This window comes from Pleurodeles waltl, chromosome 7 (assembly GCF_031143425.1).
Source record: "Pleurodeles waltl isolate 20211129_DDA chromosome 7, aPleWal1.hap1.20221129, whole genome shotgun sequence".
Lineage (NCBI taxonomy): Eukaryota > Metazoa > Chordata > Amphibia > Caudata > Salamandridae > Pleurodeles > Pleurodeles waltl.
The window spans coordinates 1,110,913,009-1,110,927,727 of NC_090446.1; the positions used below are offsets into that span (position 1 = coordinate 1,110,913,009).

General features: G+C 43.0%; 1 protein-coding gene across 4 annotated transcripts in view; it reads right to left on the bottom strand.

Annotated features, from left to right (window-relative positions):
* The window catches only part of MYCBPAP (MYCBP associated protein), a 670,648-nt gene that overhangs the window by 176,546 nt on the left and 479,383 nt on the right, over nt 1-14,719 (bottom strand). For all 4 annotated transcript variants that reach the window (XM_069200066.1, XM_069200065.1, XM_069200063.1 and 1 more), the window contains exon 18: nt 11,818-11,997. In XM_069200066.1, coding sequence (XP_069056167.1) covers nt 11,818-11,997 — 180 coding nt within the window. The remainder of the gene's footprint in view (nt 1-11,817; nt 11,998-14,719) is intronic.

The window sequence follows — 14,719 nt, forward strand, 5'->3', positions numbered from 1 at the left end:
TTAACGCACTGCAGTGGTCTGTGTGTAACCAGAGAGCCACATAATTAAATCTTGGGTGGTGCAGTGGAAAATAGTGACTTGTGTATTGTTAGTGGTAGGAGGTCCCAACCTGTGACAGAAAGCACTGTGAATCTGAAAGTCATTATTTTAAACTCGTATTACACACAGTATGAAATATACTACTACAAAATGCATTAAAAGTTTTACGATAAAATGATGCTTCCAAATATATAGATTTTAGCAACACACACACTGTGTAATGCAATTTGTTTTTACATACCTGCCCCTTCAACACTTACTCGTGGTAGTAAGCACTATGTAAATACAATTACAATTAAAAACACTTACATCACAGCTCAGGTGTTAAAAGCACTACCACTCAAAAATAATAACTCTTTGTTATCACAAAGACTCGATCAATTAAAGCCAGTACTGGCTCCCAAGCATCCTTTACATTTGCAGATTACCTTTTACATTCGCAGACTAACTCTTAGCGCACATTTGCATTTCTTTCAGGCAGCAGGCACCCTGGCAGGAAGTTGTTTATCTGTCTGCCCGGCTTTGGTTTCACAGTGCAGGACACTTCCTGAATGACCCTTCAGCTGAAGCATTTCATCTCAATATCAGAATTAACCGACCCCTGACGGTTGTTTTACAAAATGTTGAAGTACAATTTTTCATAAATCCTTTATGTGCTGACAGTAAGGCTGGTGTACAAAAGTGCCCTCTTTTTGGCATGGTTACTCCACCTTTTGCCTGTTGTCAGTATGCTTTGACTGTGTGCACTGGGATCCTGCAAACCAGGACCCCTGTGACTGTCCTCTCTCCCTTTAAACTTGGTTGCTTGGACCACAAACACCTACATTTGGCATACTGGTGCCCCCTTGTAAGTCCCTAGTATATGGTACCCAGGGCATTGGGGCACCAGGGGTTCCCAGTGGGATGCAGCATGTATTCTGCCACCCATGGGAGCCCATATAAAATGTGTCTGCAGGCCTGCCATTGCAGCCTGCATGAAAATGTGCATGCACCCTTACACTTCAGGTCACTGCACCGGGTCACTATAAGTCACCCCTATGGTAGGCCCTCCTAGCCAAAGTGCAGGGTGCAGGGACCTGTGTGTGAGGGCACCCCTCTGCATGAGCAGAGGTGCCCCCACGAACTCCAGCAACATTTGCCTTTGCCAAGGCCTGCTGGTGGTTTTTCCACATCACAGACTGACTGCAATCCATCATCCGGCGTGCGACGTCGACTGCATCACCCAGGAACTCTTCATCTGCTCCAGTGCTGCACTGCTGACCGTCTTCGTCTCACCATCGACCAACGCCTGCATCCACAGACGGGTGGTTAGTGGCTCCTACCAGGAACGGACACTCCAAGGTGAAAAGGACTTGGTCCCCTTCCCTTCCAGGTCTTCCTCTTCCAGGATCCACCTCTGGTTTCTTGCAGTCTTGTCTGGGTCTTGCAATATCCTTTTCTGAAGTCCTTTGGGTTGGTTTGAGGGGAGCCAGTAACTTACCTCTCTTCTCCTGGTCGCTGGGGGGGCACTCTGGTACTTACCTTTGGGGTTTCCTAGTTACTCCAGCTCCCCTCTACCGATTCCACTTTCTTGGGTGGTGACCCGACATTCGCATTCCACTTTCTTGGTATATGGCTTGGTATCCCCCTAGGCTTCAGTATTGCCTGTTGCTTTTAACTGTTTTCTATTGTTTTTTATGCCTATTCCTGATTGTTACTGTACATATATAGTGTGTTTACTTACCTCCTATTGAGGTACTGCCGAACTCGTGTTTTAGTGATTGTGTAACTGTAATAAAGAGCCTTTATTTTCGTAACACTGAGTGTTTTCTTTCGTGTGTTTAAATGCTGTATGACTACAGTGGTATTGCATGAACTTTGCATGTCTCCTAGATAAGTCTTGGCTGGTCATCCACAGCTACCTCTAGACAGCCTGGCTTCCTAGACACTGATTACACTTCACTAATAGGGGATACCTGGACCTGGGATAAGGTGATAATATGATAGGTACTGACCGCACACCAGGCCAGCTCCCTACAGCTGGGGAATGCGCGACCCCCTTCCCATGACTGCACAACCCTTCCCCCGGGGGTTGCACCCCACAGATTGAAGACCTCTGCCCTAGGGTGTCTGGGTTTGGTAGGTTTGTCTGGGAGGTGGCCGAGCCTAGGCCTGGTTGTGAGTGGCAAATCGTATCGGTCTACATTGCATTTTGTCATTACAAAACAATGGGGTGATCCAAAAAGTTGCAGGACCTGGGTATAGAGTAGTACATACAAGAAATATTCCTACAAGAAAATGATACAAGGTATCTAAGTTAGTTAGAGAACCTCAATCCTATACAGTGATCAAATAATTAAAAGAGAGAGAAGGGGAGGAAACATAGGAAAAAAACAAAAAGAGGCAAACTTATGCGAAACACTTCATAATGTATTAAAAAACAATAATACATATACATAATTTGAAATACAATCCTTACTCCTTTTTATACCCACAAAGTACTTGAAAAGGAGTGCTTGTGCAAAGATATATGAAAAGAATATACTAGATGAAAAACAATAACAATAAACAAATCAAAGTCCAGTGGTCATTGCCTGTCTGTATCCATGTTGATTGACCAATATCTTTTCCACCAATATAGGGGTATAGTGTGTACACAATGAAAAATCATTATGAGTGTAGCTCATTTATTGGCTCTGGGTATGGGTATAAGTACAATGTCCTTTTTGGAAAACCTACAAACCCTATATATCCTCCCAAGGATAAGGGTTTATTTGGAGTAGCAGTGTACTGCTTTTGTAAATTAGCTATTGTGACAAAAAATTACAGATGGAAACATTGTCACAGACGGCTGTTTTTTACTACACGTTTTCATTATTCTATTTCAATAATTGGTTTCTATGGGAACACCTAAAGGAATTTACACACATGACCCCTTGCTGAATGTTGCATTTGATCTACTTTTCAGAAATATGTCTCTTTCTGGGTTCACCAATTGGTTTCACACCTGTTTCCACCACAAACTGCAAGCAGGTTGAAACCACAAATATTAGGGAAAAAAACTTAACTCTTTGAAAATGCAAAAACAGTGGTAAAATTGTTTTTATACAACTCTGCTCACAGGATCCCTCAAGTGGAAAGAAAGATTCAAAGATTTAAGCGCAAACTACCACAAACATCAAAAAAAGGGTAAGAGGCGGGCAAGGTCTGGGCGGGGGAAGCTTAGCAGTGAAGATGTAACTTCTGGAAACAGAAATTTGAAAAAAAGGTAATCATGTGCTGCAGCTAATGTGGAACACAAAACAGCCCTTTTCAGTTCAATGTAAACATGTTTTATTAAATTTTCCTAGTTAGTCTTCAAACCGAAATCTCTGGCATCATTGGTGCTTTGTTTTTCGAAATGATGGGCACGTGAAATTTGTTATCACATACGTGTGTTTTGATCAGGTAATCTGAGCTCCAACCTGGAGCCATGCACCCAGAGCACAGGCATATTTCCACTTTTAACTTCACGGCTGGGTAATTATAGGCACCATATCACTGAATATAACAAGCTGCTCTGATTATTTCCTGATACTACCAGAGGAAGTGATGCAAGGAATGATGGCTTTTGCGTAGAAAAAACATAACCAAACAGTGCAGAAATCAGGACATTGTTTACAATGTCTCTAAATTACAAGAGGCAATGCATCCACATTTTATTGACGTATGATATTTGATCACTTTTCTATAAAGTGTTTGGTTCTTCTGACAAGAGATTACAAACACCATACTTGTGAAATGTTCATGTAGCCCAGCCACGAAGTTCATTTCTGAATCGATCCCCACTGCTGCTCTCTGCCCACTGACTATCTACCATGTACTATCAGCATTAATATTCAAAGGTACAGGCTGCTCGCCACAGCCTATAACATGATTTATTTAATAGGTATCGAGAGTCCTCTGCTAAAAGGACCAAGTAAAACAAATATGGATTGCAATTGTTCTCTGCTCAATTCACGGCACAAGTGGAACCAAACTCAAAGTCCACCCCCCTAAAAGTTCAACATAATGCCCTTATGGTTCAAGCTGCAGACAGACAGATTCGTGCTTTTTGGCCTGTTAAGTTCTCCACAAGCCCGCAAATCACTACTAAAGGTATCAAGGTCCCCAAGTCTATACCATATCCATTCCGGATTGCTTTATTTTTATTTTTTATTTACATTCTGAGATTTGCAGTCCCGAATTTATAATGGGATCAAATCGACTACTATACCCAGAATGCAAAGGAAAAAACCCTCAACTGGCTGAGCTACGCATGGAGCTAGGAAACTATGGAACTCTGCACGACATATCACAAAGAAATTTAAACGGACAGTAGTAGCACGATCACAGATCAACATTGTGAGATCTATAAAAAGAATGTCTCTCGAAAACAAGTTTTATCCCTACAATAACCTTTTCAGCTATTTACATTTACACGTGGAAACAATCAGTGACATTCTATTTCTGAAATGTATCATTGGTCATGGTGCACATTGTAGTACACTTGGCTCAGATTTGTGTCCATTAATTCTCTCTCCCACAACCGTGGCTCCTCTGCAATGGCTCAGAGCCAGCAGCTAAAAAATAAATCAGTATTGTAATATTGTTTTATTTTTCAGCTGCTGGCTGAGCTGTGTGCAGGAGGGGCGGGCTGGGCCATGGAAGTGGGGAGGAGGAGTGGAGTGGTGCAGTGTGCACTTAAGTGCTCATGTCTGTTTGTCTGGCCGTCTTAAGCCAGCCAAACAGATATGCGCACTTCGGTTTTTCCAACCTAGCTGTATTTGACAGCTAGGTTGAAGAAACAGCACAGACTCCCTGTGTCTTAGCAAGCGGTAAACCAGCCCACACAGGCCAATTCTGCGCTGCTCTCATGCTTTGTAATAGGATGATAGCAGCTTTGGGATGGCACTGGGAATCACTGAAGCTGCTGGGACTACTGGGACCAGGAAAAGGAGTGGGAAGCAGCCATCAGAACCTGGTAAGCTTCATTTCTTTTAGTAACCCCCCCCCTCCCTGGACCACCCCCTTGTGCCCCCCGGCCACCCACCCCACTACTTTTGAATTGCATCAGCCACCACTGCTTTCCCAAGCAGTTTTCTTTATGGAATGCTTCTGTTTTTGTTTCACATGCACAGACCCCACGTATGTTCCAATTCAGAACATCTACATGGTTATCCAGTCTCAAAATACAAATAACATAGATTTTGAAGAAATGTATTGGAATTGCTGGTTTTGTGCACCAGGTTTCCACATCCTTTATACTTTCCCTGCAGATAACAAGTTCTCAATACGGTATTTGTTAGAAATGGGGTCTTTGGTTGGCAGTCAGGTTACCCCCTGTCCAAGCAAGGACCCTCACTCTAGTCAGGGTAAGTCACACACAATCCAAATTATCCTGTGCCCATGCTCTGGTAGCTTGCCACTGAGCAGTCAGGCTTAACGTAGAAGGCAATGTGTAAAGTATTTGTGCAATAAATCAGGAAATAACACAGTAGAACACCACAAAAATACACCACACAGTGTTTAGAAAAATATATAATATTTATCTGGTAAAATTTCAGGTCTAAACGATCAAGATGCAATAAGTATATGTTGTAAATATCACTGTAAATATGATATAAAAGTGTCTTTATTCTCTTAAAAACAAACAAATGTCTCTTGCAAGCACAAAGTACCTGGTTCGCATACAAAATCTCCGCAAGGAACCGCAGAGGAGGAGATGCGTGTGAAACAGGGAGGTATGCGTCGATTTCTCGGGCCGCACACAGTGATGAATCATTAATTTTTCACACAGGGAAGGCTTTGCGTCGATTTCCGGTGCTCGATCTTGGATCCTCTTCGGGTTGCGGGGTTTTCGGATGCCCCGGGGACGATGCAATGAAATCTGGTGCTGGCACAACAAAGTCACAGGGGCTGCGTCGATCTGGGGGGCGTTGCGTGGAAATTTCTACTGCACAACAGGCACTTCGTCAGTTTCTCTCAGGAAGTCGGGCTGCGTCGTTCCGGCTTGGCTTTGTGTCGATCCACTGGGCCGTCCGTCGAATTTCCGGTCGCTTCACTGGCCCTGCGTCGATCTTCTCTTTGCGAAGTCAGGCTGTGTCGTTCTGGTTCGGCGTGTGGTAATTTTCTCACCGCAGTGCTGGCTGTGTGTCGTTTTCTGGCAGGCTGTGCATCGATTTTCAACGCACAGGGAGTTCTTTGTGCAGGAACTAAGTCTTTTTAGTCCTGAGACTTCAGGGAACAGGAGGCAAGCTCTATCCACGCACTTGGAGAGTACTTCTTCAGCACAGCCAGAGAGCAGTAAGGCAGCAGGGCAGCAGCAAGGCAGCAGTCCTTCTCAGAAAGCAGTCAGGTGAGTCTTTTGGGTAGCCAGGCAGTTCTTCTTGACAGGTTGCAGGTTCTGGTTCTTCTCCAGGAAGTGTCTGTGACAAGAGTGTCTTGTCAAGAAGTGTCTAAGTTGGTAGGGTCAGGTACCCTGCTTAAATACCTTAATGTGCCTTTGAAGTGGGGGAGACTTCAAAGAGTGGCTTAGAAGTGCACAAGGTCCCCTTTTAGCTCCATCCTGTCTGCCAGGGTCCCAGTGGGGGGTGTGGCAGTCCTTTGTGAGAGGGCAGGCTACTGTCCTTTGACATGTAAGTGTCAAGCCCTCCACCCTCCCAGCCCAGGAAGACCCATTCAATATGCAGATGTATGCAAGTGTGACTGAGCATCCTGTGTTTGGGGTTGTATGAGTGAATGCACAAGGGAGCTGTCAACTAAACCTAGCCAGATGTGGATTGGAAGGCACAGAAGGGTTTGAGTGTAGAGAAATGCTCACTTTCTAAAAGTAGCATTTCTAAAATAGTAATATAAAATCCAACTTCACCACTAAGCAGGATTTTGTATCACCATTCTGGCCATATTAAATATGACATGGTTATTCCTTTCAGATCAGGATCTACCACTCATACAGTATATGGGGGTAGCCCTTATGCTATCCTATGAAAGGAACAGGCCTCACAGCAGTGTAAAACGAATTTAGGAGTTTTACACTACCAGGACACATAGAACATACATGTTCATGTCCTGCCTTTTACCTAAATAGCACCCTGCACTAAGGGCTACCTAGGGCCTACCAAAGAGGTGACATATGCAGAACAAGGGGAGTTAAAGGCTTGGCAAGTACTTTTAAATGCCAAGCCGAAGTGGCAGTGAAACTGCACACACAGGCCCAGCAATGGGAGGCCTGAGATATGGTCAGGGGGCAACTTAAGTGGGTGGCACAACCAGTGCTGCAGCCCACTAGTAGTATTTAATTTGCAGGCCCTGGGCACATGTAGTGCACTTGACTAGGGACTTACAAGTAAATTAAATAAGCCAATTGGGTATGAGCCAATGTCACCATGTTTTAAGGAGAGAGCCTATGCACTTTAGCACTGATTAGCAGTGGTAAACTGTGCAGAGTCCTAAAGCCAGCAAAGATGAGGTCAGAAAAAGAGAAGGAGGAAGGCAAAAGGTTTGGGGTGACCCTGCAGAAAGGGCATTTCCAACAGTATTCAATTGTATACTGATATGTATACTATCTGGGGTTCATGGTAGTAACCTGAATCAAGTACATGACAAGCATTCACAAAGCCAGTAGGTCGAGTGGTCATGTGCCAACACCTGCAAACACAGGCATGTACATACGTTGTTTGCATGAGTTTAATACATTTAAGCCAGACCTACTGGCTTTGATAATGCTTGTTCCTTGAGTGTTTTCAGTGCCTGTCACGATGATAGACGTGTATGGAAATCCAAATCCTGTGAGTGAAGGGGAAAACCCCAGTCATCACAGAGGAGATCCTGCGTCTCTCCATGACTAAATTAAGGGCCCAGTTTAGAGATTGGGGGTCACGGTATTCTGTTGCAAGTGCAACAGTTTCCTTTTCACCAAACTCTTGGTCTGCCCGCCTAATTATAGATGAGTGTACCTTAAGTATTCCATCAATTGAGCCCTCGTTGGCTGTTGATGGAATACTTCTGCCAATGGAATAGGGGATATCGGAGGAAGGACATTACGCCGCCCGTTCTAAGGGTGGACTGGGTAATGTCTATTTTTTTGCTAAGCACTGCTGGAAAAACCTAGTTGTGAGGGACAGAACAAAAAAAAATGAACCCCACACCCATGGAGAAAACTACCAACGTGTGGAGAATGTTCATTTTTTGTTTTTAAAAAACAAACTCTAGCATTGGGAGTTTGTTTTTGAAAAACAAAATGTAAAAACGTTTATGAAACCAATGGCAGCCATCCACCAAACTGTTTGTACACCACTAGAAGAAACAGCCGTCCTTCAAACGTGCAGAGATGACTGCTGGGTTGGCGGTCATCTCTAAATTTGACCAACGGTAGTCTGTCAGGATGGTGAAGCTAAAGCCCCCTGCATTCCTGACAGACGGAGACCCATCCGTCAAATTCCAACCCAAGACATGCATTCCTACGCATGGGCAACTATTTCTTTCCTCTTGCTGGTACACCTTGCGTTACAGCTGATCATGAGACAGGAGTTGCAGTAATACATTCAAAAACACCTCACACAGCATATTCCCTTTTAACATTATTTTTATGCACCAATCTGAGTTTTAGAAATCCCCAGGCTTTTTGCTCATTTTGAGGGAAAGTAATCAACAACAAACCAAAAAGACTCAAAACGTATGTGCCTGTTAGTAGCGATGTGCACATTTGCTGAATATTACTGTCCCAAAACATGTGGCACAAAATAGAGAATTCAGCTGCACAGGTGTGGCTGGATTACTTAAACCCACGGTATCATCACTTCAAATTGGTGCTGCGTGGCAGCATAACTTCCTGAGAAGGTATCCTACCAGACTATCGTTAATAAAATATGATGCAAAAATATAGAAGCCAAAAATTGACTATCAATATATTATGAAGGTAAGTAATAATATAGGTAAGTAGGTTTACTATGCTTAACTCCACATAATTGTACGTTGATGATATATATTTCTTCAAGGTATGTGGAGATAAGAATAAATCTATACTTATCTATATACACTTGTCTTCACAATCTTTTGGTTATCAATATTTTTGTATAACCATATTTCTGTCCTCAATGTTCTGACATACAGCCTCTAAGTACATAAGCAGTGCTCTCCAATGGAGTAAAGCTTTCAGTCCCAGCTTGGTAGGCAGTACATTTAAAAATATATATTTTACAGACGTAAAAGATTCCATCAGAAACTACATTGTTTTCCATACAACAAAGTCTATATAATGCGCATGTAAAGAGTATGTGAGAGAGTGAGTTATATCAGAGTGATATGTGAGGGAACTACTTCTTAGAAAAGTGCTAAAACAGTGATAAAAAAAACATTTTTCGATACAACTCTGCCTGTTTCTGGAAGCTAAAAAGATGGTGATCAAGCTTAGGTTGATGCCATTTTTAGAAACAAACTATACATAACATATTGGAAAAAAAGGAAGCACATTTGGTTTGGAAATCTCTTGTGGAAAAAACTTTTAAAGGTTTAAGCAAGAACTACCACAAACATCCAAATAACATGGCTAAAAGCTGGGAGGTTTTCGGTAGGGGAGGCTTAGCGGCCAAGAGGATAAGTAATAACTGGAAACAGAAAGTGGAAAAGGAGGTAATCATAGTGCTGAAGCTGATGTGGAACACTAAACAGCCCTTTTCAGTTCAAAGTAAGTAGTAATGTGCTTGTGTGCGTGATTGAAGAGGGAAGGACTTAGGTGTGTGTTAAGAGTTTGTTCAAAAGGAAAAAAAGTGAGAACTGCTGTATGAGTGAGTGGTAGAGCTGAGAAACAGTCTGTGGATTATCGATGTGTGTGAGAAAGTATAGTGAGTGGAGAACTAGTAAACATCTGTGGATATCTGTGTAGGAATGAGTGCAAAGGAGAAATCAATTTTCACCTACAGATAAGAGGAATGTGTAAGCACAATCTCTAAAAATATACATGCATGAGGAAATGATGGGTGTGTGTTTGTGTGTGGGAAAGAGAGCAAGAGATATCAACTTAAAATTCCATGTTGCTAGCATCCTCGGGCTCAGTCTCACATTGTCACACATCACCTTGTCAACATATGTCTGAAGCCAGTTCTTTCCTCCAATGTAGAGGCTATGCTATGCACTAGCTAATTTTAAAGAGAACATTTTTAAAATTCAGAAAAATTATGATCCCCTTCATGATTGATCCTCCATTCATTTTTTTCAACCACCAGTCCTATGCACTTAAGAGCACTTGCATGGATAAATTTAATGCATTCAAGTAGAAGGACAGCCCAAAACACTTTCTTCTATAAAATTAGGCTCATCCTTAGATCTCTGCACACCGAGCATTCTTACACTGGGTATGGATGGAATTCTGACAGTTCTGACTAACCAATGCAACTTACCCATTGCTTCAGGCATACTTTCTAATCAATGGAAACATGCACATGCACTTCCCTTCCTCAAGAAAGCAACAGCTGATCCATTTAACAACAGGAACTACAGATCTCTCCCTCTCTCGTCTCCTGCTCCCACCCAAACAGATAGATCAATTGGTAAATATACAACTTACCAACTATCTAAAGAACAATGAGCTTATAGACACTTCACAATCCAGTTTTCGGGCAAAAGAAAGTACGGAATCTGCTCTACTGGCAGTTACTAACAAGCTTTGCCTTATTTTAGGCCAAGAAGGATCCGTCACCATTATCCAGCTTGACTTTTTGGTGGCTTTGGACACAATATCTAATTCGTTATAGATCTCTAAACTTATTTATTTGGGCATTTGCCTTAAAGCCCTAAAATAACTTTGCTCCTTTTATCAGACAGAACCCAGATATTCTCTTTGCCTCCCTTTTATCGTCATCCAACGCTATCTTTTGTGCTGGCCCTCAATGGTTGTCACTCAGCACCACCTTCATCAATGTTTACCTATCGCCTTTAGCAAACATTATAATATCTTTTGGTTTGGTGTTTAATCTTATATGCCAACGATAGCCACATAATAGTTTCTGTCTCTCTACCAATTCCTCTGATAGACAGCCTAGTTTCCGGTCCTGCATGGTATCTGTGGCACTCTGGATAAAAGCCAATTGTCTCCAACTTAGCAGTGATACAACAGAGAAACTGTTGTTTGGAAAGATGATCAATATATGGTCTTATTTTTTTTGGTGGCCTGAGGCGTTCAGCCCCACCGCAGCTCCCTCAAAGGTAGCTAGAATTCTTGGAATTCTCATGCACAATCAATTTACAGTGACTAGACATGTAAATCAGGTCATCTGCTGCTCTTCTGCAATCCTTATAATGACACAAAAAAATCTTGTTAAGTCTGTTTGATAGACTCCAGATAATCCGAACTTAACTCCTATCTCCTCTTCCGTACCCTATCTTCTGCTACATTTGGTTAGCTTCTGTCCAATGCATTTATCATATCAGACAAGGTGGAAGGTCTTTCCTTGCTTATGAACTAAATCTTTGAACCTTTTTCCGATCTACCTTAGAAACATTAATGAGAGCCACATTCAAGCAATCTTTGAAAACTTTGCTGTGCTAGAGTTGTTAAACCTGTGGCATTCCCTCTCTTATCTTGTTTTTGAGTCTCGCACCAGAATGGCCTACCATGGGCAGCAGTCATACATCACAAATCTTTCAATAAAGTAAATTCATAAGTGAGTAGTTGTTTGGTGAAAAAAGCTTGTGTCAGTTATTTCTGGAACGGAGGTGGGTGTGTGAGGAGTGACTAGGTTAGACAATGTGATCATCTGTCGATACAGTGGGAACACTGACCTGAGTGTAGAGTTTTTCCTGGTACTCGGCCTGCGCTGCTGGATCTGGCTGCTGTATTTTGTGCTCCAGGGCCAGGTGTTCCAGACTGTCTGTGGAAGAGGTCAGGTCTTTAGAATCCCGGGACAGCCTCAAACCTCTCTTGTCTTCCTTTCCTTTTGACTTCCTGCTCACAGGACGATCCTATGCAGACAAAGAAGCAAGAAGAACGGTTGGATGGATATTATCAGCAGGCAGATTAAAGCAGAGCAACAAAGGAGAAGAGAATAGGCAAACAAGGAGTTAAACAAATGATGAAAAACTGGCCAAGACAGAATGTAAGTGGCAGAAGCAGAGAAACGGACTAGGAGGAACAGTCAGAAGGAGGTATGCAGAGAGACGTTGGACAACGGATAGGCAGTGACAGATGAACAGCCAGTCATCAAGAGGAAAGTGGAGAGGGAGACAAACTGGGAAGGGTACAGGCAGACAGAGACGAATTGTAAGGCAGTAGTAGAAAAAATATGCAGAGTGAATTGAACAAAGAGAGAGGACAAGGAATAGGAAGAGGAAAATATCTCTACATTATATTTTACCCCACTGCCAGTCCCATCTCTGGGATTGTCTCTTTAGTATGTATCCTGCCTTCCCCCCACTTTTCTCTTTATCTCCATCCATGAACGTCTACAGAATTATTTTCAGGGGTGGTGTCCCGGAGAGTATTTGGTGGGGGCTGATGCTGTACTAGTGCAGGCAGCGTAAGAATACGTAGTGTTACCCTGCACGGTGAGCCTGCACACCAGGCTGTATCTAAATCTGGGGTGGGAGGGACACGCCCCTGTCTCCATCAAGGGGCTGCTGGCAGGTCCTCTTCCATTTCCCAGCTTCATGTTCTCTCCCTATCACAGTTCCTACATGCAACAATATCATACCTCCTACTTTCTTATTTTTGATATCTATACCTTTGAACCACGTAATCCTTTGAAGGGTCTCAAGAATGTGGGGAGTCAGGCAGCTGCAGAAGGGAGGCAAGGACAAAGCTGGGAATGGAACCAGTGTGTGGAAACTGATTAACTCCTTAAAATATCTGTATGACGTATATCATTATTTACACATTTTATGTATCCTTTGATGTATGAGTATAAATATCACTGTTAAACGCTTTATGCTAGCACACTTTACTTCGGGCCTGGGATGCCAGTGGTAAACCTGTCCTCTTTGCTGCAGCAAAAATAAACAGACCTTTGGTCATTGATTTTTCACTCCGGCTCTCCGTGTCAAAAACTCCTTTGTAAATGCATTTGTAAGTATTTGCAAATATGTGCATTTGACAATTTGGCGCCCGAATAGGGACCTTCCAGTGGATATCTTCAGTAGCTCTGTCAAGAGACGTGCTGCCAGTGGGGGGACGCCGTTCCGGAGGTGTAGATTCCAGGGGCCCCTGCACAAAGACTTAGTTTCAAAGCAGCTGCATCTTATCCACCGGGCAGGCCTCTCCCCGCTTTCTCATGATGTCCCAGCGAAGTCCCTGAAACATCGGTGTTTATCTTGACTGATTAGTCTGACACGGGCGGCCGGAGAGAAATCCAGGAAAAAGCAGATAGTCAGGTAAGACTGTTCCTCGCTGGCTATTTGTCTGCTTTAACTTGCATTTGAGAGAATAATTGTTTTTGGATAACTTATCATTTTTGGGAATGATTAGTTCTTGGTAAATTTGCATTTGTACAAGGTACCATTTGACAATTTGTATTACACGTGTTTTTCTTGTTTGAGTAATTTGCCCAGGCCTGGAGCAATTTGTAAGTTGGTAAACATTTGAAAAAGGTTTTCTTTGGTGCACATTTGAAAAAGGGTTTCTTTGGTGCATGTTACATTTTGAAATTTGGTGTGTGTTGTCTTTTGAAAATTTAAAAGGTTAGATATGGGAAATAAGAAATGTTGGCAAGGGTTATGTCTTTGTTTTCGCCGAAATCATGTGCCACGTTTAGATAAAAAGCAACCGATCCCAAAAGAGGGAACACCAGGGTGGGACATGTTAAAGGATTATGGTTTAGAGAATAATTTGTATAATAGTATATGGCGCAGGTATACTAGACATTGTCCTGACCTCCAGTGGCCAGAGGATGGGTCTTTTGATTTAAAGAAACTAACCTACCTACAGGAATGTTTGTTTCATAAAAAGGCTAGACAACATATGTTTGAGGTATACAGAAAATGGGAAATGGAGGCCAATAAAAGAAAAATTAAATCAGATAAACTGATAGAGAGGGAAAATAGGAGAACCATCATGCAGAAGGCCGCCCTTTATCACCAGTCCCAAACCCAGAAAGGGATTGAATCTGAAGATAGAGTCCATAGGGCCCAGGTGGAGGGAAGTTATGTATCAAAGCCAACAGAAACCAAACATGCATTAGAGGAAGATGAGGTAATGCTACAGCTATTAGATAATAGCCCTACTGCACCTCCACCTTACACACCCCCTGCAGTAGCCCAACCTATCATGGGGGCACAGCAACAGCAGCAAGGGCAAGGGCACAATTTGGGAAATCCAGGTGCACCACTACAGCAGCATGTGCCACAACCACCACAGCCTCTAGCCCAAGCTACCCCAATAGCCCAAGTCCTAATCCCTCCGCCACCTGCCCCACCACTACCAGCCAGCACTGCAAGGTTACCAATAATGTCCCCTGCCCCTAATACCCCAAATGGACAACGCCGACAGTGCAGAGCCACACACTCACTTTCACCCATATGGAGCACACCTATTAAGTCGATTTCGCCCCCTAGTACCCGCTCCACTATTGGGGATGGGGAAAAACGGGTTATCAAGAATCAGTCAGAGAACTGGATGTCACATCCTATTTACACCCACACCGATATTATGGGCACAATACAACAGATGTCACATTTTGGACAGCAATTAGCA